General features: G+C 30.4%; 2 protein-coding genes across 2 annotated transcripts; one reads left to right on the top strand and one right to left on the bottom strand.

Annotated features, from left to right (window-relative positions):
* Positions 1–23,922, bottom strand: LOTGIDRAFT_117619 (hypothetical protein; the record flags this gene model as incomplete). The annotated part of the gene is made up of 10 exons (XM_009055939.1): positions 1–85; positions 3,258–3,367; positions 3,597–3,658; positions 4,407–4,515; positions 4,752–4,800; positions 5,118–5,137; positions 5,303–5,440; positions 21,965–22,051; positions 22,396–22,538; positions 23,838–23,922. 10 exons carry the CDS (start codon positions 23,920–23,922, stop codon positions 1–3), a joined length of 888 nt encoding a protein of 295 aa, XP_009054187.1.
* Positions 23,923–24,069: 147 nt separating this feature from the next.
* Positions 24,070–26,807, top strand: LOTGIDRAFT_160736 (hypothetical protein; the record flags this gene model as incomplete). The annotated part of the gene is made up of 7 exons (XM_009055938.1): positions 24,070–24,072; positions 24,359–24,469; positions 24,877–25,001; positions 25,188–25,375; positions 25,596–25,793; positions 26,278–26,444; positions 26,673–26,807. The coding sequence occupies 7 exons, from the start codon at positions 24,070–24,072 to the stop codon at positions 26,805–26,807; spliced, it is 927 nt and encodes a 308-aa protein (XP_009054186.1).
* Between the last annotated feature and the right edge of the window lie 534 nt (positions 26,808–27,341).

Here is a 27,341-nt window from a genome sequence, read left to right as displayed (position 1 = left end):
CTAACTTTGGTCTACCTCATCACTTCCTGATATTGGTTCAACAGAATTATAATGCTCTCCAAGACCATAAATATGCCGATGATACCTACAAAATAAATAACACAATCTTGTAAGATTATTTTAAAGAGGAACATGCCCATACAGTCACACCATGGATATAGTGTAGACATTTTTTTCAGGGAGTCATTCACTCGGAAGTTTCCTTTATTTTAATGAATTGTTTGGTAAAGAAATGAACCTTCAAACAACTTCTGAAATTGGATAGAAGAACAATCAACATTTTTAATAGTTTTGCTCACATAAATAATATAATATTCTTGCTATATCATGGAAATATTTGTTATTTCAAACTTTTCTAGGATAAAGTGAATATAAACTTTCAAACCATTGAACAAGGGATGTACTATGATTGACAATGTACCCAGAGCAATAAGATGCATAACTCAGATTTCATAAATTTTCTGAAAGATATATTACAAGTAGTCAATTCCATGATTCTTGAAAACTCAAATGAAATGATAACCTTCACAATTTTCAATGCTCTTTCTCTGTGACTGGATAACTGACAGGATTTTTTTTTAAATTGCAATTTCATTACAAGTCAAAACGAAATTGTTGGCATCTCTGGGTTTGAACTTGTTCCAGATCTGAAAACTCTTAGCAAATGAGATGAAACCTCTTGTATGCCTACAAGCTGAATTTGCTGTTACTTAGTGAAAAGCAATTACTAAATGGCAATCACAGTAGCTTCTATTGTACTAACAAGAAATGTTGACAGACAGGAAAAGGACAATAAAGATAATGGCCAAACCTATATGCCCACCATAATGGTAAATATTAAAGATTTTGCAGCAAGGGCGATAACTCTGCTTCTAACAGTCGAAAATAGCTCAAATTCGAACTTGATCTTCGTTTTATGAATATGTATACAGATACCAAATTTCATTTGATTCCATTAAAAAATCTAGTTTTTAGAGCGTTTACAAGCAATCGTTGACGGGCGACCGACGGACCTTCGTTTCATGAATTATTATGCACATACAGAATTTCATTTGATTCCTTCAAATACTCTAGTTTTTAGAGTGTTTACGAGCAATTGATAGAAGCACTTACTGTATAGAGGTTAAAGGGCGATAACTCCTCAAAACTGATGGAAGAGGCCTAAATCGAAAAAGCCTTAAATTTAATCAGAAGTAAACTAAACTTTCTCAAACCTTTCGATTTAGGTCCAATTACATCCATTTTAAGTTGCATCAAAATCGTTTGAAAACTAAGAGAGTAATAGCATATTCAAGATTTTTGGGCAAGGGCAATAACTCTGCTTCTAACAGTCGAAAATAGCTCAAATTCCAACTTGATCTTCGTTTTATGAATGTGTATACACATGTATGTGTATCTAGTTTTTAGAGCATTTACAAGCAAATGTTGAAGGACAGACGGCAGGACCGAAGAACGGACAGGGGTGCCGACAATATACGTCCACATAGAGACGTGGGTGTATAAAAACAACAACAATCAAAACTTTTTAATTCTAAAATACACAATAACAAGATGCAAGGTATAGGAACCCTATAAACACTGGTAGAACTGTAGATTCATGTAGCACTTCACAGAATGAAATCAGATATTTGGTTTGCTATAAACCAAGTTGTTTTAGGAGGACTCTTTATTTTCCTATTTTCATTATACAACACCATAGTCATCAACCTCATTCACTCCGCTATTTCTTCTAGACTTAAATCTATAAATATAGAATAAAATTAGTTATTACATTTTTTTCACAATTATATCAATAAGAAGTGTCATAAGATCCTGAGGTCTTGCTTATTTGACAATTACTCTTGACAACACTGGATCTCATCTGAAGAATACTCTTCATTTCTCTGTTTTTGTTTTGAAAATTATTTTTTGCAGTAAGTCTTTGAAAAAAATATCTGTAAGAGATAGCTACAAAAGTTTACTAAATTTATTCAGAATTTTTTACTAAAGAAAAAAACAGGAAGTGACTCTTGAAACTGTCTTGTTTTTCATATATATTGTCCTGGAGACCAAAAATACCAGACATTTTGAGTCCTATTTAAATGATATATAACATAGATTTCAATTTGAATGGTTACCAATTTCATAATATTTTGATTTTTTCTTAAGTCTAAAAGGTATGAATTAGAGGATGTCACTTGATGTCTTATAGATCTAATATGTGACCATAGCACAACACGACCATACCTAATCAAAGTCGCCCTGCAGTAATAGTAGCCCCCTCACCTACCACATTCTTGATGCAAGATTCCTCAATATCATAAAATACTTATCAAATGTCTATAATTTATCTTTTACAATAAAGCTGAAAACTACAATTGAAAAAAATAAATTTAACTTTACCTGAAAAAAACTTGAAATGAATTTTCCAAGTCTGCATCCAAAAATCTTTTTGTTATGTTGGTAATCCGATAAGAAGAAGTGAACCCTAGGATATCTGCAGTCAAAATGAACAAACAATGCAGATGAAGAGAGAGAGGTTTCTACACTTTACTGATTCCAGCTCACCTCTAAACAATACAGGTGAAGAGAGGTCTCTACCATTTTTCTGATATCAGCTCACCCCCAAGGTGCGAATTTCACCTTTGTTTGTTTCAAGAAAATCCTTAATACACCTGATACTGATTCATTATTAATCTTCAAACCACTGAACTAAATTCAAAAGAGGTGAATCTAACACAATGGTTGAGAAAGAATAAAATCAATTAGGCTCTGAGAATCTTCTTTAAACAGTTCTCAATTTCTTAAATTTTAAAGATTAATGAATACACTGGTATCTATGTCTCTTTTTATTAACCAGATAGTTAGACAGGCATGCCTACTGCATATATATATATTCTAGCAACAAAATATAACACAGGGTAGAAACAAAATTCTTACTAGTGTGCACTATGATTAACACCAATATACACAAGTATCATCAGCAGATACCAGTGGTCCGACAGGAGAGGAATAAATCTATTCATATTTGCAATTTGGCATTAATATCAAAATTTGTAACACCAAAAGAAAACGCTTATCCTATAGCAAAGTCAAGGGCGATAAGTTCAACAAAATCTTTTAAGATGTAGAAATTTGAGATCAGATGTAATAGAAACTTCCATAGAGTCCATGATACACAAAGTGATTTTTATACCCAGAAACTTATCTTAAGCTATCATTACTATTTTTTTCAATCAATGTTTCATCAGACACTTAAATAAGTTAAACCTACTTACGGTAAGACTAAAGTAAAATTATCAGTATATTCTTCACCTAAGATGATTGGTGATCCTTCAGATTGTACTATTTCTATTCTACAGTTTAATATAGAACTAATGGCTTGAATCTGCAAAATACAGGTATATTCAAGATTTAAGATAAGACTTTCAAATTTCTTTTGTAATTTTCATTTTCAGTGATCATAAATACTAACAAAATAAGTTTAATTTGTATTTTTGGTAATTTATGCAGTTTTTCTTGTTTTTTTGGCATTGCATTTATACAGAATTTTTCATAAGCATTACAAATCTAAGACAGAAATAAATTTCAAGTGCATTTTCATGAAAATATCTTACCTCTAAATGACCAGCCCAAGCTGAAGTATTAGCTATATCTTCACAATATTTTTCATATTCCTCTGAAATAATATAACAATATGGCGTCTCTAGTTTCATGTACAATGACCTTTAGTTCACATACAAGTACATTCTGATCATAGTTAACTGTCATTACACCATTGTAATATGGAAATACATTAGCATTTATGGCAGTCCTCCCCATCAAAACACCTGGGGGGGGGGGGGGACATGATATCCTGTGTCCCACCTCCCCCCCCCCCCACAAATTGTCAAGCTTGGTTGAGTAGAGTGTCTGTCATGGACATAAAATAGGCACAATTTGGCATCCAAGAACATCAAAGCCCCGAAATTTGTGACTATTCGAACAATTTATGGTCGAGTGACAGGAAGACCATTTGTTCGTTTAGGGACCAATCTCCACTCACAGAAGCGTCGTTACGAAGGGGCACATGTAGCTGGAAAATTCAGTAACATGCAAGAAGGTGCCTTTCTTTCTATATTATTTCTGAGAGCGATATAGATACGGTGTCACCAACTGAAACGTTCTCATGCCTCTATACTCTGCAATCAAATTCGAATTCTGAATAAATCCTGCATACTCCACTGGTCCCCCCAGCATTGAAAAAGCGATCTGTGACCCTGATAGATAAACACATTATTATTATTATTATATCTTCATAAATATCATCATTTTTTACAACTGAGATCATCATCAATCATCTTCAAATTTTTTTTTGGAATTTGTATATTACAATGTGGGCATATATAATAATAGTCAGCAGTGAAATATCTTGATTACCTACTTACCATGTGTATAGCAGTCACCAGTATCTTGTCGAGTTAAAAATGGTATAAAATTATCTTCATTAGACTTCATATAATCTGCAGTTTGTCTTCTTAAACTATTATTGGTCAACTAAATAAACAGAATAATATATATCATGTGATGTTGATTAATATAGCTAAATTTATAATATCTTGATAGTACCAAATACATGCATCTCTATTTTCAGCTGTACACTTTGTGTCTATTCTGAATTTATGAAATATGAAATTCATATCTCAAACTTGTAATTGTTATATATTTTAGTTTCACTTGTATGATAAATGGCAAATTAAAATTCAACTGAATTGAAGCGAAAGGGAATTTACCTTGGCATTATGTTCATTCTGCATCTGATGACTAACTGCATTATATAGACTGTAATATAAGATAATAACAAATTTAGTGATATTTCTGTTCATTTATTACTAACAGCAGTTCAAACAATCAGTCATTTCTGTGATGGGATACATAATAGATCTGTTCACAATATTCATACTTAATTTAATTGAGTAATGTTTTACTAGATCTCCATTTTTAATCCTTTCTCTACCTAATACAATGCATCTTATACTGCACAAGCCGTCTTTCTTGTGTCACAAAATGCAGCGATTTGATTGGATTGTACGCCAGCAAATACAGCCAATCATAAGGCAAAGTTTGTAATAGCTTAGTTTCAAAATGGAAGAACTTACCAATTTCCATCTGAAGGAATCTGAAACAGAAGAATTATTAACTGTGAATACAACTTTTTACATTCCTGTGATTCCAAAAATACAATCATTTTCTGTTTCACCTAATCCATTTGTCAAGATTGCTAGTCAACTCAAATTCTCTTTCTAAAATTATGCATAGATAATAACTGATTGAACATATTTACCTCAAATATCTTTAATTTCTTCTTGGCTAGTAGTTGTTTTATTTTCTGTATTTCAAGATGTCGTTTACCAGTTAAATTATCAATTTCTTGTTGTTTTAATGCAGCGTCTCTCTCTCTGTTCTTAGCAGCTTTATTATCCTGTAAAATATTCAAATTGTTTGTTGATCAATATGTTCATTTAAATCAGCCATCAAATAAACTGTAAAGCAGCGACTGGCGGATATCAGTATGCATGCTTTAACACAAACCCAAACAACATCATTTTATTAAGTTGATAGAGTTTTCAGATTTACAGTCACGTCATGCATTTCTAAAAATCATATGATTTTCTGGAATACACAAGCCTAAACTTGATCAGTATATATTTAATACTACATCTAGAACATCTCAACACTGATGCAATATCATTAATTGATTCCTAAAGCAAAATAATGTTGAATAAACATGGCATTTTTTCATCACTCAAGTTAATATTTGACTTCAAGTACAAAAATAACTAGAATCAGAGAATCTGTGGTAATTAGTTTATGTAACCTCTTGATATAATGTTTAAACATAAAAGGACTTAAATTATTCATTGTTATAACTCTTATGTTTTATTTCTGTTTCCTGTACCATGTTATCAAATACATCTAACAACAGGTTTCACAAAGCATGGCATCAAAGTACTGGTGAATGTTACTTAATGCTTGTAAAGAAACATTGGTCCAATCTTCCTTATTGCCTGAACTCTATCAACTGCTAAAGCAAGTATTCAGGTAAATATATCCAAATTAAAGATGGGTAGATCGGGTAACTGGGTGTAGCAACAGAATAAGTAACAAGTGGATGCCTAGCAAGATACTCCCACTTTCCTGATTCATTTTCAGTAAGTCAAGGGGGGTCAACAATCTGCGTCAAGTCGAACCAAAAATCTAATTTGTGCAAGATAATGTTGATTTAAAAAAACCCACAAAATTTAATAATAGTCTGACATAAACTGTCCCCTCTATTACGTTAACAAGCCAAAATATTCAAGTCAAGGAAAAAATTTTCTAAAGTCAAGATTTTAATTTCTCCATGAGTTCACAAACAAATTATGACCGTTTTTTTCTAAGTCAAGAGCAATAACTCAAAAAATGTTCATTGAAAGATGTCACCTTTGAACTTGACCATGATATCATCATTATAAATATTCACACCAAATTTCATTTAAATCAGATGTAAACTGTAGTCTCTATTGTGTTCACAAACAAATTTTTTTCCTAAATCAAGGGCAAAACTGAAAAAACGTTCACTGAAGGATCGCCAAATTCGAACTTGTCTAAGATCTCATTTCTTTTTATAAATGATCACACTCAGTTTCATCAAAATCAGATAAAAACTGTAGTCTCTAATGTGTTCACAAGCTATTTGTGGAAAGACAGATGGTCAGAGGCGAGGACAAAAATATATGACCACATTATAATCTGGGCATATTAAAATTACACGCAGAAGCTCATAGATTCAAATATTAACAATTTTTTAACAGTTACATGTGACCAATTTCCATTAAAGCCAAAATGTATGGAGATCTTTTATGTAATGGGGTACATTTACTACAGCACCACTACCCCTACGGATATGATCCTCCTTCCAGTAGAAACCTATTGAAAAATATGTACCGTACTAATGTTATAGATTACTTGTATAAAATAGAATTATCTGTGTCTGGAAAATCTATTAATAATAATGAATATATTGAATAAAGTCCTAATACAAATTGACTATCTATAACAATGAATGGGATAGAGATTCAGAAAATTAATGAAGTAGACAATAGATTAATTATTTTTACAAAACATTAATCTTTTAGAAATAAAACACATAATAGATTCTAAATAGATCACATGCTTTATATGGACATCATTATAAACTTGCACTATTATTTTCTATAAAACTACAGTTCTAATTAATGTGTGATAGACCACACAATAAAAGTTTGCAATGACTTTTTCATTTCCAAACTTACTTTGAAGCTTTAAAATTCAACACCTCGAATTGAACTAAATTATTCCTGTCAATGTCTTTGACACATGTGTCAATTTCCAGTCTTATCTGTAAAACTTTTCAGGAATTGCTCTTATCTACATCATTTTTTTAGCAATGCTGGTACAGACCATATCTTCACCAAAAAGACAAAAGATCTCAAATCAAATCGTCACCAATATTCCATTATATCATTGATGAATCATATTTTTTTCTGAAATGTGATATAAGGGTAGTCTAGAATCAATTTGTTGGTAAAAGAATATATATACAACATCTTCATGAAATTCCTTAAAGTAAATGTATTTTCTAGAAATAATCAATTCAGCCAAAATACAATTAAAGTAAATTTGGTTATCACCAATAGTTATTGACCATTTTCTCTGTTTAATCACAAATACCACAGAACAAGACTTAAAATATCATTAGAGTACTCTAGAAAGTGACGTCTGTCTTACAAAACATTGATCATTCTATCAAAACCCTTCACTGACAACCTGCCTACAGTTGACTGAAACTCTACTCTCTAAATACAAACTTCAGATTGCAGTTCAACTCTCACTTCATCTATATTTTATAACAGTTTGTGGATATTTTTCACGTAGTATGTGTTGAGCAGTGAAATATTTCAACTATCTATAACAGTAAGACAGATTCTTTCATTAATTTTCCATTTTTCATATTCTTGATTATTTATATCGCTTAATTTTTTCTCTGAACATTTATTATATTTTATGATGCCAAAAACAAAAGTCAAGGATTTTTTTGCAACCATTAAAATTTGTTGAAAATTTAGAGTATGATTAACGAAATTTCAGTTTTATATGTAGGTTTACATCAATGTTGTGTATCATTGTATGTGTTTCCTGTTTGTATTTATGTTGTGTATCATTATGTGTGTTTCCTGTTTGCATTTATGTTTTGTATCATTGTGTGTGATTCCTGTTTGTATTTATGTTGTGTATCATTGTGTGTGTTTCCTGTTTGTATTTATGTTGTGTATCATTATGTGTGTTTCCTGTTTGTATTTATGTTTTGTATCATTGTGTGTGTTTTCTGTTTGTATTTATGTTGTGTATCATTATGTGTGTTTTCTGTTTGAATTTATGTTTTGTATCATTGTGTGTGATTCCTGTTTGTATTTATGTTGTGTATCATTGTGTGTGATTCCTGTTTGTATTTATGATGTGTATCATTGTGTGTGTTTCCTGTTTGTATTTATGATGTGTATCATTGTGTGTGTTTCCTCTTTGTATTTATGTTGTGTATCATTATGTGTGTTTTCTGTTTGTATTTATGTTGTGTATCATTGTGTGTGTTTCCTGTTTGTATTTACATTGTGTATGTTTCCTGTTTGTATTTATGTTGTGTATTATTGTGTGGTTCCTATTTGTATTCATTTGCGTTCAAGATATCTCTTGTTATACAATGAATTGCCCTTACTGGTATAATAAAGATTTATTTATTATTTTATTATTATATATTCATCAATCCTAAAAAAAAATGCACAGAAATTTGTTGATCTTACTATCTAAATTTTGAACAAAATTTTAACAATTTTAAGGAATGCTTTACTAGTTCACATGAATATTGTATATCTATATTTATATACTTACTAAAGATGAAAATGATATGATAATTTCTGTAACATATTTTGCTTACAAAAAATGGTGAAAATAAGGAAAAAGCGCAACAATTTTTTATAACAACTTAGGTTCACAAGGATCCTTTCTATCCCTACATAAAAATCTACACATCCATTGTACATGTGCCAGTCTTCCTGCATCTGAATAATTTGTGAGGTATACATCACTACAAACATTTTGTTAAAAGTATTGCATTAATCCTTATTAAGGATATAAATTTAAGACAAAATGGGCTCAACGACAATGATTTTTAGCCATTTCTAATATCAAAAACCCCTCAGCTCTAGCTAATTTACTTCAGGAACCCTGTTGTAAAATATGATTCTAATAGGGAATTAAATTCCAGACACAGCTGCGAAGTTTGTTAGTGAGTTTTGTAACACTAACATTTTATTTTCAATTTCATCTTCCTTAAATCACAAAATCTCTTTATTTTTCATTTTGTTGAAGGAATTGTTAAGACTGTAATTTGTCTAAAGAGAAACCAGTTGAGGAAAATAAAAGCTTTTCAATCTAATAGTCAAATGGTAGGATCAATAAGATTTGTTCAGTATTTAACACAAAATAGAATTTTTACTCTTTTTAAATCTTTCTGCCAGCAAGTTTTCTTGTTAAAGAAACAGATGCACCATTTTGGGGGGATGAATAAATGAAAGTACTAGAGATGTACAAAAAGATTTTTATGCTTTATAACATTTTAAACTATGAAATGTAAATTCTATATTGTGACAAAGGTATTTAATTTAAACAATGCATTGGAATTTTGGCACTGTGTATGTTCCTTCTCTGTTGAAATAAGGTAATATTAATACTAAAGATAGCTTGCCAGGCAAGGTAATATACCTTCACTGGCAGCTTTGACTTTGAATACAAATATTTAGCAGTACAGTAACAATCACCAGTATGAAATATTCAACCTTCAGTCATACACTTCTTTTGAACTCTTTGGGGCGATACTGAATAATATTGAGTATGAGTTATTGCCCTTGTTCTTTAAAACGTGTTCAATTTTTAGCTCGTGAAAACTCTAGAATTCAACCTTCTGAGCAGTACTGAATACCAAAACCAAGTTTTGTCAAAACCCAGCAAGAATCATGCCATTTAGTGTTTAAGAGCTACAATTTGAAAGCGTTTTCAAGAACAAGGTCAATTTTTTGATTATTTGATAGGGTTCATACTCTGGTTAACACTCACACCAAATTGCCTCAAAATCTGTCAAAAGCTTTACGAGATAAAAATTGAACAGGGGCAATAACTCATAGTAAACATTTTTCGATTTTTCTGATTTTTTATAGGGTTTATCCTTGGGTGATAACATGAAGTTTTAAGATTTCTGTCGAGGGCTCTGTTTTGCTGTAATTCTGGTTTGCAATCCAATCAAATCGCCTCATTCATGCAAGAAAGGTGGCTAATGCGGTCAAGATAAAAGAAGAACATAAGCTTGACATTGTGAAGATATCTTTGACAGAGTAAACACCCATCAATCTTACATGTACATGTAACCAGTAAAACAGGAATTTAAAAATTGTAACCAATTGAGATAATGAGCCTTGATAAAGTAACATATTACAAAAAACTCTAGCTATTCAAATATTGCTGTACAAAGTTGATGATGAAAGACATTGTAGAATTGAAGATCATGTTGTAAAGCCAGAATTAATTACTTCATTACATTTCAAACCATGAGATCATTTATGAATCCTTTGAATACTGTTCAAAGATTAATTGTGTAATCATTGACTTTGTAAGTTGACCTTGATAGGAGATCAGAACAAAGTATTCATTTCAATAACATGAATACAGATATTAAAAGCATCTGTCTACATAATACATGTGTCATATTCAACACTCAAAACACATGTCTTTCATAACAGTAAATTTCAAAAGTCTCTGAAATCAGGCAAAAATAACTTTTCCAGACCTTGCCAGTTTTCTGTACATAATCCCTACCCCTGGATGATTTTTACTCCCATTTATGAAATAGGACTAAAATGTCACTTGAAATGAATTAGTCTTGATTTATGCCTTGAATGGTTACAAACAAACTTTATTTTATTGATTATTGAAGAAAAAGTCAGAAATGTAGCCCACAATCTCAGCAGAAAATCAAAACAACTATCTTTTGTTTAAAGATACATAAATAGAAGATTATTGATTTGGGTGTCATATGCGATGTTAAATACATAAGGTTTCCATTTGATTGGTTTGATCAGTAAAGTATCCAAGCCAAGATATGTTTATAAAATTGTGTATATAAAGTTTGGCCAAACCTCCATACTGAAATACCAACATGTAGGACTAATACCCCTTTTACACTAATCCCCGATAAAGAGAGCCTGGCCCGGATCGGTGCCTGGCTCCAATCAAAACGTCTGTTTACACTGGCGTTCTGTGATCTGGGCCAGGCACACTTTAAACGGAAATAAGCGTGTGCTCTCTAATTAAAAAGATTACAAAAGGTCCACGAGGAGTCAAAATGGCGGACAATAACAATGATTATAATGGCCGCCGATACGGAAGTTGTAAACCCTGCCAATGCGCAAAAGAATTTTTGAATGGAGCCAGGCACGCATTCGTTTTACACTAGTAAAATTTAAGTGGGCCAGGCACCGATCCGAACCTGGCCCACCTCTTATTGCGGTGCCAGATTAAATTGGCTCGCTTTATTCAACCTGAAATACATATAATACCATTACACAATATAGGATCACCCCTTTACTCTTAACTACCAAAACAGTACCATTAGTACAATGTTTGACTACAATAGAAAATTTAAAAAAATCTTATAGAGGGCTTTCCCTTCTCAATGTATAAAGTATCCTATTGTAGGAACCTGAAATGAATTCAGAATAATTATTATGTCAATATAAAATTATATGACAGGAAGTGTGCATACCCCTTAAATTGACAATCAACAAAATAGAATTACTTGTTAAAATGAGCAAATAACATGGTTCAAATTTGTAAACATTGTTTTTATCAAGAGAGTTCGATAAAGATATTTACCAAGCTTTTAGGATACAAGTTTGATAATTATCAATATAAATACTGACATATTATCTTTCATACAGTAAAATCTAAAAAATTCACATAATCTTTAAACAAGGTTTATAGGGTAATTTGGGGATACTTCATCTTGACACCATAATCCACTTTTGAAATAAATATGTACAGGGAAATTCAGAATATGTCTTATTTACACCCTTTTGAAATCATTAAGTATAATGGTGTAACTCTAGGTTTAATAAAATCAATTTTAATCATATACATACACAGATAAGTGACAAATATAAAAGAAAAAAGAAATAACTTAAGAAGTTGAGAATCTTGTAAATTCCCTGAAGCCTAGTTCACCAATCTAATCATAGTGTTTATACTGTCAATATAGTAATAACTATCAACCCACTAGCTACTATGATTGAAAAAATCAAATTTCAACTATTGATTGAGCGTCATCTATCTTCTCTATAATTCCTGAAATTGATCTGTCAAGTGCTTTTATATTCCTTAACTTCTGACATTTCAGGATGAAATAATGAATATCTCAATATATACATGCTTTACATCAAGAAAATTTTAATAATTGTCCTTGATCAAAAATGAAATTAAATGGCAAATGATATTACAGTGAGCAATATGGAAAATTTTAGCCATTTCTCCAAAAGTCAGGAGAATTTTAAAATTTGTATCATGTTGCACATGAGGTTTCAATGTCCCATTTAAATTTGAATAATGTTTAATTGGCATGTCAGCCTCTCTAATCAGCATGAATTACAGACTGAAACTTGAGTTGAAAGGTAGTGGACCACGGCATGCGAATGGTAAACATTTGGGGCAAGGGCGATAACTATGCTTCTAACGGTCGAAAATAGCTCAAATTTGAACTTGGTCTTCGATTTATGAATATGTATACACATACCGAATTTCATTTGAAAAAATCTAGTTTTTAGAGTGTTTACAAGCAAAAGTTGACGGACGGACGGACGGACGGACAGGGGTGCCAACAATATACGTCCACATAGAGAGATGTGGGCATATAAAAATCAGGCAAATGCCAGACTCAAGTCCAAATCAAGAACAACGCTCGACTTTATAATTTAGAAATAAAATATTACCAGAACTGGTTATTGTTTATCAGAATATTGACTGTTTTTGTGACCGCTGCAACCTTGACATCATTAGGTTAAGCGCCAGATGAAATACGATGCAAAGAAATACATGGGTTTAAAAGGAGTTGTAAAGAGGTTTTCTAATTTTTTTTATGTGTATCGGAGACTCTGATAGAATAAATTTGCACCATTCCAATTTTCGGTCAGATTTCTGTGATTCCTGCAATTCCACTAAAACTAAGTGTTTGATGACTAATCGTGCAGTGCTTTATATGTCAAACCATAATTTGCGATTATCTGTGTCCCTGATTCACATAACATTTTTAGAAAACCTCTTTACAAACCCTTTAATAACATATAGCCTTTTGATCTGATAATTATTTTTAATTTATGCTTTATAGTGTTTCTATGATTTATTCAACTTTTAACATATTTCAAGTTAAGCGTATTCAGAATCAATCTGACTAGATGAAACAGGTGAAGTAGAAGAGAGAGAAATAGACAAGTATCAGAGTTAGAGACTGTAATTTCCTCTAGTTGGCCCCGAGGTAAAAACTGTCTCATACCTCATTTACTACAGATTGCATTAGATAAAACACTCATCTTAGACACATTACCTACATCACGACCCACACAAAATAAATGTAGCATTCAAAATTAAATTGCTACATAATCTCAGATGCACTCTTTGTCATAAAATATTCATTAGTTGATGTTTTACATATTGGTATCTGAGAATCCTTCCTACTACCAAACGTCTACAATCTGGAATTTTCTATTTGACTGAAGTAATGAGGAAAGTAAACCTAATTGAGAGATATAGTTTTCTTATTTGAGGTCACCAGATTTCCTAATGCTAAAAACAATTACAACTCTTGACTACCATTTTTGGTTATTGATATAACCAGGCAATTGGTATAAGATTATAAGCATGGTAAGAGACTAAGTAAATGATTAAGTGAGGTGGTTGGCCATTCTCTGAAGGGTTTAATTCAAGAAATATAGTAAGTTGTGCATATTTTGATATTTTCTTGGTAATTTATGTGCAGTCAGTTATGTTACTGTTGATATTGCTAATGTTATTTATGATAGTTATGCAAATATTTGAGCAATTTACTAATTGGTACTCTCAAATAACATTGATCTTAACAATAGTTCTGTTATTACTATAATATTCCTAACAAGTATAAGACTAGAAGTACATGTAACTCCAACAAGTAAGAACAAATTCTATAAAGGTAGCCTGCCATCTAATTTTTATCCCTTTAACAATAGATAGCAATTACTAGACTTACCAGGTGCCATGACTAAAGAATATAAGCCGATATATCTATTAAACTGAATGATTATTGCAACGTGCTTCTAAGAATTACTTAGTTTAATGGATTATTTCTTAGTTTAGTTGATTTATTGGATTATAGAGGGATTCTGTTGTATAATTAAGACACCTGGTAAGTCCTCTGATGAAAAAAGACTCATTTTAACCAAAAGGTAGTACACCTTTAACCAATAAAAAGTCTAGCTCGGGATGCATTTTATAAATATATAAAAACCCTCAGCTGTGTTTTATCCTATATAATAAAATATAGAATGTTTACTTGAAAAGAGTTATGTACAAACTACCTTTAACATTCCTCAAATGAAAAAAACCCTGTAGAGTGAGAATTGAGTTTAGATAGATAATAAATAGTCTATCATGGGGAGTTTTTCTGATATTCTAATTAAAATCATAGTGAAAACTTGGCACAATAATTTAAACAAACTTTGTCTGAGACCGAATTGATATGGTTTCTTTATGAAATACTGTAAATATACCAACTAATTAGGAACCAATTAGGATTTAATATAATCTTTAAGGATAGAGTCAGATATATTTAATTAGATGTAAGTATTATTTGTTAAACTTATATATAAATATATAAACCAATATCAAAACATATTTCATATAGCACTTCTAATTTTTCTTTTCTTCATACTTATTACAAGTTTTTTGTGCTTTAAAAGAATTTCAAATATTTAAACCACACTTTTTACCACAATGAAAAGTATCTACATAGAATTCAATTAAAGGGATTGTAAACAAGTTTTGTAAACTTTTGTAGCATCAATTTGCACTATTTCAATCAGATGTCTGTGGGGTCTGCAATTCCACATAAACTAAGTGTTTGATGATGTCATGAAACCTTAGACATCTGATTAAAAATTGGAATGGTGCAAATTGATGCTATCAGTGTCCCCAATACACATACCCAAAACCTCTTTACAATCCATTTAAGATGCCATATAATACAGTTAGTAATGTTATCATTTATAATAAATTGTCTATTTCATATTAACATAGTGGACATTGCATTCAAAATAATTTTGATAAAAAATATCTTTTATTGTATGATTGAATATGCATCATGCTTCTAAATTTGCCCTGGACCAATGTTTCATATATATACCACAAGTTTCATAAAAATATTCTGAGAAAATAAAGACCTAATGTTATTTGAAGAAAATGTTGTCATTAATATGACATGTTCAATAATCAAGGTTGAGATTCTTAATAGATTCTGCCAGTGGTCTATTCCCTGTACATAAAGATTTGGAATACATTAGGCCAGATGAATCTTTGGAGGTAAGCTTATCATTTATATCAAACTTTCTCTTGTATAATTAGGATATTAAACAACTAAATTAACCCTAAATAAGACAAAATTGGACACAAAACAGAACTTATGTTTGGGAGTCGCCACTGCCAAATCTTTTTCGAATTCATTCGAGATGTTAAGTGGAAGAATATTTGTGAATAAAGAAATGAAATCCTGTATTCTTTCAAAATCATTACATTTTCACAATGTACAAATGCATATTTCAACTTAATATTTTTTCTTAAAGCTGTCACTGTCATACACTACACATCAAATCTTAAAGCAGTTTCTCAAGAAACTCAATTTAGATTTCTGTCAATAATTACTCAAATAGAAGAGTAAAAAAACTAATTTTAATCTTCTTGAATCATACTACTTCATTAGAGACCAAAACATGAAACTCAGGAGGCTCTTAAGAGGTACTTCAAGTGACATTCAACAACCCCAATATCACTATAATTACAAAACTAAAAGAACTGACTCAATAAAACTCTGATTGAAATGGTCGTAAAAAAAAATTTTACACTGCAAGACAGAAAATGAAATGAAATTGAGTTTGATATCAGCTTTTTCTTTTCATACTTGAGCTATTGTAGTGTGCAACAAGGGAAAATGATTTCACATAAATTCTACCAAATATTCTTTAAATCATCGTGAGAAAATAAGTCTAATTTTTAAGAAAATACAAATTATTCATTAAAATTATTCTAAAGATAGCTTGCCAGGCAAGGTAACATACGCCCACTACCAGCTGACAGAAATTATAACAAAATATTTAGTGGCTTAATAATGAATTTTCAAATATTAAATCTTAAAATCATCTATAAGTCAAGGCAAAAACCTGAAACAGTTCATAAAATTATCATCAAACATGAACAATGTCTCATCGCTGTACACACAAGGGCAATAACTATGAAACAGTTCATCCAATTATTACCAATTTCTAAGTTGACCGAGATCTCATTAATATATATATGCCTACCAAGTTTCATCAAGATAAAAACTATAGTCTCTATCTATCTAAAGTTTTTATTAAGTCCGAAACCCTTCATCCGATTGTTATCAATTAAGAATCTCATCAACATATACATGTATACCTAGTTTCATCTAGATTGGATAAAAACTGTAGTCTCTATCGTGCCTACAATCGAAATTTGACGCGTTTCTACTAAGTCAAGGGCAACAACTCCGAAACCATTCACCCTATTATTATCTATTTCGAACTTGACTGAGATCTCACCAATAGATACGTGCATACCAAGTTTCATGAAGATCAGATAAAAACTGTAGCCTCCATTGTTTTTCCCAAGTCAAGGGCAATAGCCCCAAAAAAACATTCATCTGATTATTACCAATTTCAAACTCGACTGAGATTTCATCAACATATACATGCATACCTAGTTTCATCTAGGTTGGATAAAAATTGTAGTCTCTATTGTGCCTACAATCAAAATTTAACACGTTTTTACTAAGTCAAGGGCAATAACTCCGAAACCATTCATACGATTATTACGAATTTCAAACTTGACTGAGATCTCATCAATATATACATGCATTACAAGTTTCATCAAGGTGAGATAAAAACTGTTGTCTCTTTCGTGCCTACAAGCCAAATTTGATGTGTTTTTACTAAGTCAAGGGCAACAACTCCAAAATCATTCATTCGAATATTTCTAATTTCGAACTTGACTGAGATCTCATCAATACGTACATGCATACCAAGTTTAATGCAGATATGATAAAAACTGTAGCCTCTATCGCACTTACAAGGGAAATTTGACTCATTTTTTCTAAGTCCAGGGTAATAATAAACCATTCATCTGATTATTATGAATTTCCATGTGGGCGTATAAAAAGCAAGTCATTGCACACAGCAGTTAGCCAAATCATTATCAATATCATTTTGAGGGTTGTTTAAATTCAACAACCTCTATCATCACATTGGTATTAAAATATAAGACAGAGATACATATGAAAGTTTTAAATATGCTGATATCTCACATGGGGTAGAGATTTTAATTGCTCAAACAACAGATATTTCTGGCAAAATATATCAATCAATGTTTTGTTTGGTTGTGTATCAATTCTAGATAATACACGGCATACCAGAGAAAAATGTATACACATATAACTAATTGTCATCCAATTATAATGCATTAATTGTTCAATATGTGAACATACACATGTCAACAGTAAACCTTAACCTAGTAATATTATTCAGTTATTATCTGAAAAGATATTGCAGTTAAAAAAATTATCCAAGATAACATGCTACATTATTACATCTATTCTACTTTATGTTACGTGTGCTATCGTGACCTATCGTAGCTCTTACATTGTGATATGTAATGATTTGCAATACAATACACTAATTACAGAATCTTTTCCATAATCACATATTGTGAATGTCAACTGTTGAACCTTTATAAATCTATTTTAATTGCTAAATGATTTCATCGAGATTTGTTACAATATGTCCTCAATAAGTCTTGTGATTTTTGGATCATATACATGTAGTGCATTAAATATTAAAATTTCATTATCATTCCATTCTTATTTCATATCTTTCAGTTAAATGGAATTTACAGATATAAGATACATACTACATAAAATACAGAAACAATTAGATGAGCAGTATGAGAAACAAATTGAATTGATAGAAGAGGTTTGTTATGACATTTTTTATCATACTTGATAAGATGTTTGTAAGGTAAATATGAATGACCAAGTACTGAGTAAGTATTGTCATTGATATAAAAGGTTTGTATGATAATTGTATATATATGATAATTAAGAAAGTATTGTCATTGATATAAAAGGTTTGTATGATAATTGTATATATATGATAATTAAGTAAGTATTGTCATTGATATAAAAGGTTTGTATGATAATTGTATATATAAGTATTGTCATTGATATAAAAGGTTTGTATGATAATTGTATATATAAGTATTGTCATTGATATAAAAGGTTTGTATGATAATTGTATATGTATGGTGATTGATATAAAAAGTTTGTATGATAATTGTATATGTATGGTGATTGATATAAAAGGTTTGTATAATTGTATATGTATGGTGATTGATATAAAAGGTTTGTATGATAATTGTATATGTATGGAGATTGATATAAAAGGTTTGTATGATAATTGTATATGTATGGAGATTGATTTAAAAAGTTTGTATAATAATTGTTTATGTATGGAGATTGATTTAAAAAGTTTGTATGATAATTGTTTATGTATGGAGATTGATTTAAAAAGTTTGTATAATAATTGTTTATGTATGGAGATTGATTTAAAAAGTTTGTATGATAATTGTTTATGAATGTTGATTAATATAACAAATTATGATAATTGCAAAGATCAATGAAATAAAATGAATTGAGATCATGATGAATGAATAAAATATTTAAATCGGGGAAAACCAAAGAAGATCCAAACGCTTTCACATATATACCTTTGAATAATCAACCTATTACACATTATTCAATCAATATAATTTAAGATCGAACACAATAGAAAAGTTTTTTTTAACATAAAAAACCCAATTTAAACTAATGTTTGATCCTTTATGAACAAAAGAAATAAACAAGATCAATAGAAGACAGAAAGGATTGCTGAAATTGGATTTTCTAGTGCTGAACAAGTAGAGATGAATGGTTCTCTAGCTATCATTAATAATGTCTAGTTGGTTAGATTCTAATAAAACTATCTTATTATCATTTAGATTATACATCAGTGGTATAGAAAATATTATTACTTGTACTTAGATCTATATATAAACTGGCTAGACAAGATTAAAATAAATCACAGATATACCACCATTGAAGGGATGTCATAAGAAAACATGAAGAACTGTCAATCTCTTTGTTAATATAAATGTGAATTGTCAAATATCACACAGCTATCTGAAGTTTCCGGCCTATTCCTAGTATCACAAGTAAAAAACTCAGTATTCCTAGGCCTATTGAGTGGCTATGTATTACATTTGGGAAATTTCAGATACCTGTGAAAAATATATAATACTATATGATTTTGTACTTTGCTAGATTGTGGAACTTTTTCTGGCAAATTTTGGTCACTTCTTCCATTTCCTTATTACATGGTATGTTTTTATTTGATAAATGACATTAGGGTCTATTAGGTTTTGCCTTACGATTTTAATAATTATTCTTTCACATAACAGTACTGACATTTGGCCAAGAAAAAAATTCAAAGCCCACAATGCTTTAAGACTAACTGAAGCAGCAATCTAATTACAATGATTTCAGATATAAAAAGTTTGTGGTTATAGAACAGTATTATAACATTTCCAATCATTACATAGCTAACAAATATTGTTTACACTTTAATAAAACCAGTTAGAAAGTCTGGGTCTTTCTTTTTTTCTTTTTATAATAATTATTTCCATGACAGAATTAGTCAAGTAGAGATTATTATTTTAACTAGCATATTACATTTCTCTCTCCCTGAACTTTTTAACTTTCTTGTAGAAGAGTTCTATTTGATTACATGATATTATACAAGTCACGCAATATAACTGGTATGTTCAGATTTTTTATTACACGTCTCAATTTTTCATCTTCAATAATAGAAAATATTTCCTGATTTGAATATATTGCTCACTAGACGGTATAAAATTAATATACGGAATTTATCAAAAGCCCTCGAGCAATGGAGGTTCCATTAAAAGTTTTTGTTCTATTTCCAACATTTTTATTGGTATATAAAGGCTGAGTTGAAATTCTTCGGCCCTATCTTGTGCCAACCCTAGAATAAGTTGATTAAAAAGTTTTGTACAAATCTTATAGCCCGTCTGGTTTTTCTTGTAGGTTGGAAAAGTTAGATGCTGAAACTCAATTTTTTAAATTGCCAAAATTATTTATACTCGAATAAAGACCATATATATTATGCTTTGTAAAGAAATGAAAAGGACTTTTTATATACCAGTACTACTTTTCTGCTCCTTTTAAAGGAATAGCATAAAACTTGCAATAAGAGAAATATGTTTAAGACTAAATTATTCTTTTTCAGTTCCCTTCTTTTTAAATAGCATACAGGGTCTTGGTTAACCCCACAAATATGGCCCATAAAGTGCTGATATTGTTTCAATTGAATGCACATGAATAAACATTGGAAGTGCATTCCTGACATGGGAAAAAGGGATTATATTATATGAACCCAGGATGGTGAGCCATGCCAGGAAATCTTAATTAGATCAAAATTACAGATTAAACTTAAGTTTTCATCTGAAAAATTTTTCTACTATAAATACCTAATTTGCTTGCTAACTTGTCTCAAGGGTATTTTTTCATTCACAAATCTAATGTAATTGATCGATTCCAAGAATGGCAACTTCCAGGAAGTGAATTTTTAAGAAACCAATATATGAATATTTAATTGGTGAAATAAATGGATTATGTCATGAACTATTTCTTCACTATTTTCCACAAGTCATTTTATAGATCTGACATGGTACATTTATCACAATCTTTATTCAAAAAATAGTTTTAAAAAATAAATTTCCTTATTTGATTTTGTCAGATCAAAATTTACTTTTACTTTAATTCAAATTTGTTGCATCCTATATGAAAAATTTAAATATCTAAATATAAAATTATAACTTCGAAAATTTGAAGTAGGGCGTTAAACTCCATTCACTTTATTTTTTGAAAATTTAAAAACAATTGTATTCAAATAATTCCATATGTTCTATTGAATGGTTGCAATTGTAGATTCTTATAGGTTCTTGTGCTATTTTGTGAGATTGAATGATAATGGAATTCAAAATGGTATATTTCCCATAAATATTAATTCTTGGCAATTTTTCTTGTGTTTACTTGTACCTTTTATTTGGCCAAAATCCTGAGAAACGGAAATTTGATTTTGGAATAACATAAATTGACAACATTTAAAATATGCCAATTTTTTCTTCTACTTATTCAACATTCTTACATAGCATTCAGGGCATGTTCTCAGTAGTGTTTCTATGAATCAGTGAGTGGAGGCGTGTGGAGGGGTAAAAGAGACCATAGATTAGGAAGACTTAAATCACCAAGTAATTAAGAAAAAAAAAAATTTGAGTGTACATTTGGTGGTTTTATATGTATGATGTTTCTATATGTTTCATCAATAGGTCAATTGTGGCTATAAATTGATGATTAAGCATAATAAGTATTGTTTTAAATTGTGTTTTTTCACCTACCTATATGTAAAGAGGGTGATTAATTGACATTGCTGATATATATAAAAGAAATACTTACCCTTCTCTTCTGTGCTTTGGCCATTTTCTTTTTTAGTTTGGTAACTTCAGCACTCTCCTGAGGTTCAATAGCTTGGTCATCTCCTAACTGACCAATTCCCTCAGATAAATCATTTGTCTACAAATAGATGACATAAATGTGATTTTTTAGGAAACATGTTTTATTGGATTCATAAACTGACAACATCATTACTTTAAGCTATTATGTTCTAATGAGCGTAAAATGAATTATTTAAAATTCACTATTTCTTGCCATATTGTGAATGGTGATTATCAATGTAGACAGTTTGAAATGAGCCTTGAAAAAATGTTTAAATAAATTTCTATGCCATATATACATGTAGGACTAAACCATAATGGAAAAGAAAACATAATGAATAAATCACACAGTTGTTTTAGAATAAAAATTTATCAAAAAGAAAAAAACCTTACCTCAGATTGATTTGTTTTATCTTCCTCAATCTCTCTTTCATGTCTTTCTTTTAGTTCATTTTCTAATCTTGCAATTTGTTCTTGAGATTCCTTCTTTTTTTTCTTGTCACTTTTAGAACTGTGACGTATCTTAGTTATTTCAGCTGAAATGAAAGATTAAATTGGAAACTAATTCATCTAAACATGAAAACTTTAAAGTTATCTAAATACAGTAGGTTTTCAAAATGGCATACCAAGCCAAGAAATTAATTTTAATACAAAAGTCATCTGAATTCAACCAGGCCCTGATAGATAAATAATTTTGGCATGTGTACTGGTACGCTTTATTAGAAATTCTAAGCCTTTGTCAATACTTTAGACAAAATTTTACATGACTACCAGATTGCATGAGAAATTGGGGGCTGTTTGGGACCACTTACAATCCCACTATCCCTCCGATATTTTTTATGGCTTGGGTTCATCAAACTTTTTAAATACAAATTTCTTGTGTCCATGTAAGTTCTATAGAAATTGTTGTCAGAGCAATAGTGTTGTACAGCCTAGCCAAGTAACCTTCCTTGGTTGAAATCATTTCAACTACATGTGATATGTATCCTTCTATATAGTAAGAAGATGGAAAAAATTCATTTTAAAAGAAGATATCAGGTAAACCTTCACATCTTGCGTGATGGGAAAACATACATCATACATTTTAACTCAATTTATTAATTCACATGTGCGACTTAAGATGATGTGATCAATTGCATGGTTTGATAAATATAGGATAGCCCTACAAAATCAACCTGCAGAATGATCTGAATCGCTTCAAGCAAGATCATATTTTTTATTCATTTCTAACATAAGAAATTGGCCCATTTCAGTTATTGTCGAACACAACTTTTTTTTTCAGCCAAATTTCTATAATCCTAGACTGTCTGATGTTCATCACATGACAAACTAGTGGATTCCATGTTGCCAGAATCACAATGAGGGTCATAATCTTTTAATGCTTCAATGCATTTCATCAATAAGGAATTTATGAAGCGAAAAGAAATAAACCACCTTTAAATATTTGATTTCATATCTGAAGTAACATTGAAGACATTAAAAAAAAGAATTTTCGTTTCTTAATTTTGACAAAATTCTGCAACAACAAAATATACATTGTACCAAAAGTTTCTTACTTTAGATTACATCATAACCTTTTAGAATATTGGTATCAACTATCTCTACAGATCTACAGACATCTTGAGGAGCAGGTTCCTGTCAAAAGGTTTCGAAATGATACAATCGAAAAGTGATGAGGAAACTATCATTTTCAGTAGTCTGAAGCCTTAAAAGAACTATTGTTATTATGATTACGTCCCTTAACTGAATATTTTCACTTCTACCAGTAATCGAAAATTGCAACAAAGTATTTCGACTTATTATGACATGCTTAATGACTTGATATAAAGTCTTACCCAAAAGTTCTTTTTTCTCTCGCCGGTGTCTTTCTAAAATCGTTTCTTCTTCAATGGAACCATCACTGACATTTTCGTCGTCCATTTTACCGGAAGCATGTGTCTGTCACTCTTTCGTGTTTGAAAACAATATCTGGTCGTACATGTAAACATTTGTCAGTCTCAATTTTTGATTTATTTATCAAAATCGTATCATATCTAGCACACAACAACATAAGTTCATTTGAAAAACATGGTAACCTTCATTTTCAATCTACATCTCAAAATTTGACTTTCATAATTCATGAAACTAATGGCGTTTATTCATTATTATGATTCATTTGCTTAAAGTGGGCGTGGTTCATAGAATTTAAAAGAATAGCGCACTTACCTTAGTTTTAGGTTTAAAGGGATGGATTCAGCATCCGTTTGACCAATTATACCTTGGTCTCAGTAAAAGAAGAGACTCTCTCTTCTGCTGTATTAAAAGATGAAATAAAGTTAGGTATATCTTAGAATTCTGTCATTGGTTATAATTTTAGCATGGGAGACTGAAAGTTAGAACAACAGCAGAGCAGCAAGAAGCTAAACGGAAAGAAAGAGAAAAGAAACAGAAAATTTATACAGCAGCAACTCAACGTACATTCCAAAAGGTTTGTAGTTGACGAAAAATCTTTTGATATATAATCACCAATAGTGTTAGGGGTCTCCTAAATTTTCTAAGGCGTATCAGAGACACTGATAGATTCAATTTGCACCATTGAGATTGAATTCCACTGAAACTATGTGTTTTACCCCCCACAAAATTTGCTTGTATCAAGACCTTTGCGGGGGATAATCATAAAACACTTAATTTTAGTAGAATTGTTAGTTGAAAATTGCAGTTGCAATAGATATAGCACCGATGTTTCATCTTATCATTCTTTTCTTGTAACTACTCTGAAATTAAAATGCTTGATTATTGTAGAATCAGATTTGTTTTCTCTATTTAATTACATTATTAATTATCCAAAACCATAGAGATAGATAAGTGACAAATATTTTACCATTTCTATAACAGAGAGAGAATAAAGAATATGATGAAGAAGCACTGAAGATAACTGGTGAAATATTATCAGTTAATCCTGATTTCTATTCACTCTGGAACTTTAGAAAAGAAATATTTCTACATTTTAAAGATGTGAAGTATGTTCAGCTTAGTTGAATTATTTTTTTTGCTTTTTCATGAAATGCTATCAAGAAAATGGAGTTCATTCAGATCAAGTATATTACTTTATATCCTTAATCTGTATCTTATTCAAGTTCTGTTTGTGTATGTATATCAATTATAGACAATTATTTTGACTCTTAATAATTTCTTTTAATCTACAGGCCAACAGAAGAGTTAAATAAATTATTTGAAGAAGAATTGTATTTTTTGGAATCTTGTCTGAAAGTGAATCCCAAGTCGTATGGAACATGGCACCATCGTTGTTTTGTAATGACTACAATGCCCATACCGGATTGGACCAGAGAACTTCAGTTGTGCAATAAATTTTTAGAATATGATGAAAGAAATTGTAGGTTCTTTTAAGTTTTTGCTTTGAGATTGAAATTAATGTCCCACAAAAATACTCAAAAAAGGACAAAATCTTTTGAAAAATATGTATCATCCTTATGGTCAGAACAGGAACATTTGCATGAATATCTACAATTTTATAGTATTTGTAGTTCCGTTGATATTTCTATTTCATATTGACAAGCAACAATTTAACAGGAGAATCATTTTGTTTTTTTCAGTTCATTGTTGGGACTATAGAAGATTTGTGGTCAAGACGTCTAATGTACCAGCTAAAGACGAATTTGATTTTACAACAGCTAAAATAGCTAGTAATTTCTCTAACTATTCATCATGGCATTATAGAAGTAAATTATTACCTCAACTATACCCTGATTCTCATCATTCCAGTGGTGTTCAGGAGGACATCTTATTACAAGGTACGATATGATGTACTTTGCTGTTAAAGAAACCATTGAGTCTACACACACTTTTAACTCTTCACCACAGAACCTATTATGATGATTATTTCTTCATTATAGAGGAAGTACCTTTACTTCTACATAGTTGTTTAGACTAGAAGTGTCTAGAATTCATACAAAAAAAATTGGTAATTTTCATACGATTTTGAAATATATAATTCATCATCATGGTTTGTGAATTTTGGAATTGCTCTAAAAAGCCTGGTTTAAGTTTAAGCTAACTGTCTGAATATGTTTAAATCCATAATCATTACAAAGGGCCTTGTTACATTTGAACTCAGCTGTTATGTTATATGCTAAATGTATTCATTGAAAAATGAACGATAGCGAATCTGGATATTTTAGAAATTTTCAGACATGGTATGCCTGTTATATATGACAGTTATATTAACAGCTCTTTAATGAATATGTTTGTAACTTGAGGAATTGATTTTAATTTAAGAATTTGAAACAGTACAGAATGCATTCTTCACTGACCCTAATGATCAAAGTTCCTGGTTTTATCACAGATGGTTATTAGGTAGAGGATGTAGAAAGTTAGATATTGACAGTGTTTATATCTCTAGACACAAATCTTGTATATTGGTCACTTTTACTAAAACTTTATTGGTATGTTTATTTATTTCCTTTTTATATGTGTTTGAACTCTGTGTTTAAAATCAGTATGGTTAACTTTTATCTGAGCTAAAAACATGTTTTAATGATGGCAAGTGGACTGGACAAAAAGCTTACACTTTTTCTTGGCTACCTGAATTTGTCCTTTCCCATCTTGATCAGTGATAGTTGAGTAACTTTCAAACTTTGAAGCTATTTTCAAAGTTTTCAGATTTTTTTCAGATAAGTAGAGAAAATAGTATAAATTTAGTCATAAATGGTAAAGATGTAGAAGGTGAATGGCTTAACCAAAAACAACAAGCTAAATATTCTACTTTTTGGATATCCTTTTGTAATAACTTTTGGTGCTCTTCATAGAGAGTTTTTTTGCATTTTGAGCTCAATTTCTGAATTGTGCCTCTCAGATCTTCCACATTTTTAAAGCTGATACAGTTTTAGACACAATGTTTTAGAAAATTGTAAATGTTGATGGTGTTAATGGTGTACAGTTCAGTGGTGATATTTCTTTTTCCTTAACCTGAATAACAAGATAGAAAATATAAATATACCAGAAGGTGAAGTTGAAATAAAGATATCTATAAATAACAATACCATACAACAATCAGTATATTTAACTCAATCAGATATTGAAACATGGTATACTGCTCCCTTTAAACATGGCAATAGATTTAGGTTTGTATTTTTTTTTTCTGTTGTACAAATATTTTCATTGCTGATATTAGTCAATTAGTATGGGGTTATCTACATTTACAAGTTAGCCTAAAGTATGTGTTCAAGAATATTAGGAGGGGAGCTCACAATCAGTAAGTTCTACACATTCAGTTTCCATGGACTCAACAGGGCATTCAATATAAAAAGTTGGAACAGAGATCAGAATGCATTTCACTTGTT

This window comes from Lottia gigantea (genome assembly GCF_000327385.1).
Source record: "Lottia gigantea unplaced genomic scaffold LOTGIsca_26, whole genome shotgun sequence".
NCBI lineage: Eukaryota > Metazoa > Mollusca > Gastropoda > Lottiidae > Lottia > Lottia gigantea.
The sequence above is the reverse complement of the archived record's forward strand: the minus strand, read 5'-3'. Positions and strand labels throughout refer to the sequence as shown.